Source organism: Leishmania panamensis, assembly GCF_000755165.1.
Source record: "Leishmania panamensis strain MHOM/PA/94/PSC-1 chromosome 35 sequence".
Taxonomy (NCBI): domain Eukaryota; phylum Euglenozoa; class Kinetoplastea; order Trypanosomatida; family Trypanosomatidae; genus Leishmania; species Leishmania panamensis.
Genome location: NC_025882.1, coordinates 2,503,221 through 2,507,906, shown reverse-complemented (window position 1 = coordinate 2,507,906; position 4,686 = coordinate 2,503,221). Strand labels below are relative to the sequence as shown.

The following is a 4,686-nucleotide window of genomic DNA, read 5'->3' as shown; positions in this document are numbered from 1 at the left end:
TCTCCCCCGTCGGCTCACATACGGTCGCATTGTGCCCATCTCACTCACCCGCTCCATCTCTACGACACAGGCCCGATCTGTAAATGAGTTGGTGGGGCTTCTGGAACCGTTTCTTCGGCTCCAAGGACGGCGAAGATACGAATGACAGCGGTAACACAGCGGCCAAGCCAGCAGAGCCAGCGGAAGTGAAATCCTTCACTGCCCAAGAGCTGGCCAAGTTCACCGGTGAGAACGGCAAGCCAATCTACATGTCTGTGAAAGGCAAGGTGTATGATTGCACCAGTGGGGCCGCCTTCTACGGTCCTGGCAACTCGTACGCGGTGTTTGCTGGCAAAGAGGTGTCACGGTGCCTCGGCAAGATGCTGATCAGCGACGAGGAAGCAAATGCAAACTGGGACGACCTCGCTCCAGAGCACATGCAAAGCCTTGATGAATGGGCCGCAAAGTTCGACAGCAAATACCCCGTGATTGGTATGTTTGAGCCTGATGAGGAATACTACGTACGGCAGAGAAAACTCACACCATAACCAAACAAAAAAACGTATGAACGGGCCACAAAGAAGCAGGCATGCGCAGGAAGGACATTAGAAATCAGCAAAACGCGTCCCTCAGCGATGGATGCGCATTCGCTGCCGTTTGCAGGCTGGTGCTTTCTCCTTCTTCAGGTGTGTCAGCGCGACGTCTTGCTGTCATCCCCACCCCACCAAAAAAAAAAAACGCTGCTTTTTCTCTTCGCAAAGTAGCATTCTACCGAGAAGGCATCGACATATAGGCACATACCACCACAGTTCATCTGCACTACGGTTGTGCACCGCAGCTCCGTCAAGGAGCCGTAGCCACCCCGCACCGTTTGGCGTCGCGCAGCCCACCGGCATAGGGCGCAGGCCACGTCCAAGATTGCGTTCAGCAGCACCGCAACGGAACAGCGGCAGGTGGATGCGCATCTTCGTTGAATCGTAGACACGGTGCGTAGTGAGCGGGTGCAAATGCTGTGATGGCCGCAGGCCTCTTCAGCAGAGCCCCAGCCTCGGCCATTTCCGCTGACGCCACGGGTCCGCACAGCCGTACGCGAGGGCAGGCGGCAGGTTCTTGACTTCCGCCCAACGAGTGCATACGGAATTTGGGGATACCACGCGCGGAGCTGGCGGACCATCATCATTCCTCATCCCAAAGGAAAACATGCGGTGCAAAGACACCATGAGGATTCGCTGATACAAAGCTGAAGATGCCGATATGAAGGAGACAATGACGTGCTATAACTTTTCACTTCAACCCTGCTGCTAATGAACGTTGCACACCTTTTCTTTCCATTCTGTACTGCCGTCGTATTCCTTCAAATGCTCGCTCTGTTGCATCCGCACACACCCTTCACCTGTCCTTGTGCCTCTGCGCCTATTTCTGTTTCATCAATGCTCCCAAGGCAATTGTCTATGCGTCAATCTCGCTTTTACGTCCTTGATCAACTCTGTTGAACCCATTAGCCCTTCTCTCTTTCACTCACTGCGAGGGCTGCACTTGACTGCAGTTCGATTACTACCCCTGGGAGGCTTCTTTATGTATTCTTCGTTGAGAAGCCATGGCCGGAAAGGCAACAAGTGACAGGGCACACGAGCAGAAACCGAAAAAAGAAATACTTATGGCGCTACGCACAATCACTGACAAGCATGAAGACGGTCAAACTGTGTCGTCGCTGAATCTCCTTGCAAGCGTCTCTCCCCGCCTTGTCTGTGTAGCGTGGCTGGGGGCGCAGCCATGGCTTTGCTTCTGGTCCGCACTTCGCATCATAACTGCCTTCCCTCTTGTACCCTCTCGCCTTGCATCTCTTCGTCTTTGCTCACTGTTTCCATATTATGCGTATGTATGACGTCAACCCCTCCCCAAACTCGTTTGTTTCCCCCCCCCCATTAACCTCGGACTTGTGGTTGTTAGTTTGGTGAATCGGCGAACGAGACAGGGAGAGCGATCAATGAGGACGGTCGAGGATCGCTCGTTGGAGTTTCTTATTCGCCGTGACAGGGAAGCCGAGCTCCCGCCGCTGGCGTCTCTGTGCTGCAATTACTTCAAGCAGCGTCACTGGCGCGACGCCTTCGATGACGAGCAGGCTTCTCTTCGTGAGGAGTTGTGGGCCGTGAAAACACAGCTGGACACCATCCCGATGGAGGCATACACGGCCACTCGCAACAAGCTCTTTCCGTTGGCTCTCAGCGGGGAGCAGCAGCAGTTCTCGAACCGTGCAGGACACAAACTGCTCGAGTCGATGGAGTCCACCGGTGTCTGGATGGAGCTCTCGAAGCTTTTGTGTGGCAAGTCGAGGAAGCGGCCGCGCGACTTTGCGTTTGCAGATGTGTGTGGCGGGCCCGGTGCCTTCAGCCAGGCGCTATTCAAAGCTGGCCGAAAGCAGGGGTGGCGACACCTGCACGGTTACGGCATGACACTCGCTGGTGTAAGCGGACTCGATTGGTACAATCCTCTGCTCAACTCGCCGCAGTTCACCTGCACCTACGGCCTTGATGGCACGGGGGATATCTTCAAACTGAGCAACATCGACTGTCTCGTGTCGATCACCAAGGCTGCTCCGATGTTTCTCGTTGTCGCCGACGGCGGCTTCAGCGTTGACTTCTCCGTCGCCAACTACCAGGAAACAATATCATCTCGCATCATGTACGGACAGTGGCTCGCAGCCCTCAAACTACTGCGCAAAGGTGGTTGTTGTGTGCTGAAGCTGTTCGACACGTTTTCGCCTCTTTCGCGTGCTGTGGTGTACCTGTCGTGTTTTTTGTACAGTCGCGTGCACGTCGCGAAGCCGCGCCACAGTCGTGTTGTGAACAGCGAGCGGTACTTGGTCTGTGTCGATTTTCTCGGTTACCCGAACGAGGCGTGGGGCCGGTACCTTGACTGCTTCTACGAGCTCGGATTCGTGGACAACGAGCACGTGCCGGAGTTGATGCCACGAGAGTGGTGCCTGCAGGATGAGATTTTCATGGCCGATATGCGTGACATGAACATGACGGTCGCGACAAACCAAATGACTGCGCTGCAAATGATCCTTAATGCTGCCTCTGCTGTGGAGGAGGAGCTCAAAGCAAAAGAAACCACAACGAGGACCCCAGCAGAGTCCGACGACAGCCCTCTTTCTTCAAGAGAGAGCTGCAAAGACGACTAGTGTATCCTGCCTGCAGGGGAACCCAAGGCACACCTGGCTGTGATGACGCCTGCTGCCCATCATTTTTTTTCCTTTGCTGGTTCGGGGTGTTTGTTGGCCCTTCGCTTGAGGGACACTTCAGTGCGTGGTACCCAGGGCCCAGCCCTCCTCCCCCCACTCTGTGTGAGGACGCCAAGCAGCCCCCATCATCGCTGCCAGTGCCGAAGCACTTCCGACGTTGACAGGGTCGGGTGCCTGCGGCATGGGGAGGGTTGGAGCGCTTTACCGCTGCTGATGCCGGCGGTCGGGTCGTGGATGGCGTTGCGCCGGAGCGGCCTACGACAGCGAGCACGTGTGTGCCATCCATATGATGGGCAAAAGTGTCCCCGCTGCTGGGCGGCATCTCGTCCCCGGCCCCGGCTGACTAGCGGTGTGGGGACTCTGCGTGCCCCCCCCCGGGGGGCTGGGGCAGGTGGTGGCCGGCGCAAATGGGAGCGGGAGTGAGGCGGCCTGCGGAGCGGGGGGTGGGCGGGGCATGAGGGAGAGACGGTGCTCAGGTCACCGAGGCGGCACTGCTGTACCGCGCGTGTCTGGCGGCCGCTTGGCCCTGCGCGATGTGCCTGCTGACAGGCCCTGGGGCTAGAGTGGCGTTTGAGGTGGTGCTGCATCGCGGAGAATGGACAGGTTGGATAAAAGAAATCCGAGTGTTACAGCGCACCATGTGCTCTCCTCACGCATTTCTGAGCCATCATTGACGCTTGGCCGTTGTGTGCTTATGAGGTGCTTATAGCGCAAGTGGCGCAAGCGCTGACACGGCAACTACGCTACGAGGCGAGAGAGACCCCCGCACGCACTCACCCCCCCACACACACACACACACGCAGACATACAGATCTACGCGTACAGAGTCGAAGGCTAGCAGTGGAGAAGAGCGTACATTCTGCACGAATGCAGCGGAACATAGTCGTGGGAAGGAAACGACTTTTCGGCCGGTGTTCAGCTTTTGCCTTCTGCGCCCTTCTTCTGCATAACGAGACTAAACGCGAGGGCGGGAGACAAGAAGTGAGGGTATGAGACGGCGTCACACTCTGCCCATGCCCGACACACTTCTGCAATGAAGGAGCCGCCTCTTGTATGGGCAGAGCCCTGGTGGTGGGCATATGCACACGTTACGGCACTCGCCCCTCACCCATCCCTCCACTTTACTCCCCCGCCGCCACCATGCCACCTCCACTGCCATCCTTCTTTGCAACCCCAGCAGTGACCCTATTTACGTCCCCTGATTCACTTTTTGCTCTTAAACATACTCCTAATCCCCCGGCAGAATCTCTCGCTACTCTCGTGCTTTACTGCATTACGATCTACTTCGGAACACATTTGTAGAGACACCCTCCCCTCCCCTCCCCCCCCCCACCACCACCACCACCACACACACACACTACGACGCGTAGTCGTCGTCCTACCTAACTAACGACGTACGTCGTCGTCGCGTCCGTCCTCCGTCCGTCCGACGACGACCGTCCGTTCCGTTCGTTCCGTACTAC

The 4,686-nt window shown here is 56.9% G+C and overlaps 2 protein-coding genes across 2 annotated transcripts, besides 2 other annotated features; both read left to right on the top strand.

Moving 5' to 3' along the window:
• Positions 1–83: 83 nt before the first annotated feature.
• Positions 84–527, top strand: LPMP_356860 (hypothetical protein; the record flags this gene model as incomplete). The annotated part of the gene is made up of 1 exon (XM_010705312.1): positions 84–527. The coding sequence occupies one exon, from the start codon at positions 84–86 to the stop codon at positions 525–527; it is 444 nt and encodes a 147-aa protein (XP_010703614.1).
• Positions 528–807: 280 nt separating this feature from the next.
• Positions 808–1,098: a repeat region.
• Positions 1,099–1,966: 868 nt separating this feature from the next.
• Positions 1,967–3,163, top strand: LPMP_356850 (methyltransferase, putative; the record flags this gene model as incomplete). The annotated part of the gene is made up of 1 exon (XM_010705311.1): positions 1,967–3,163. One exon carries the CDS (start codon positions 1,967–1,969, stop codon positions 3,161–3,163), a length of 1,197 nt encoding a protein of 398 aa, XP_010703613.1.
• A 107-nt stretch (positions 3,164–3,270) lies between these two features.
• Positions 3,271–3,829: a repeat region.
• Positions 3,830–4,686: the final 857 nt, after the last annotated feature.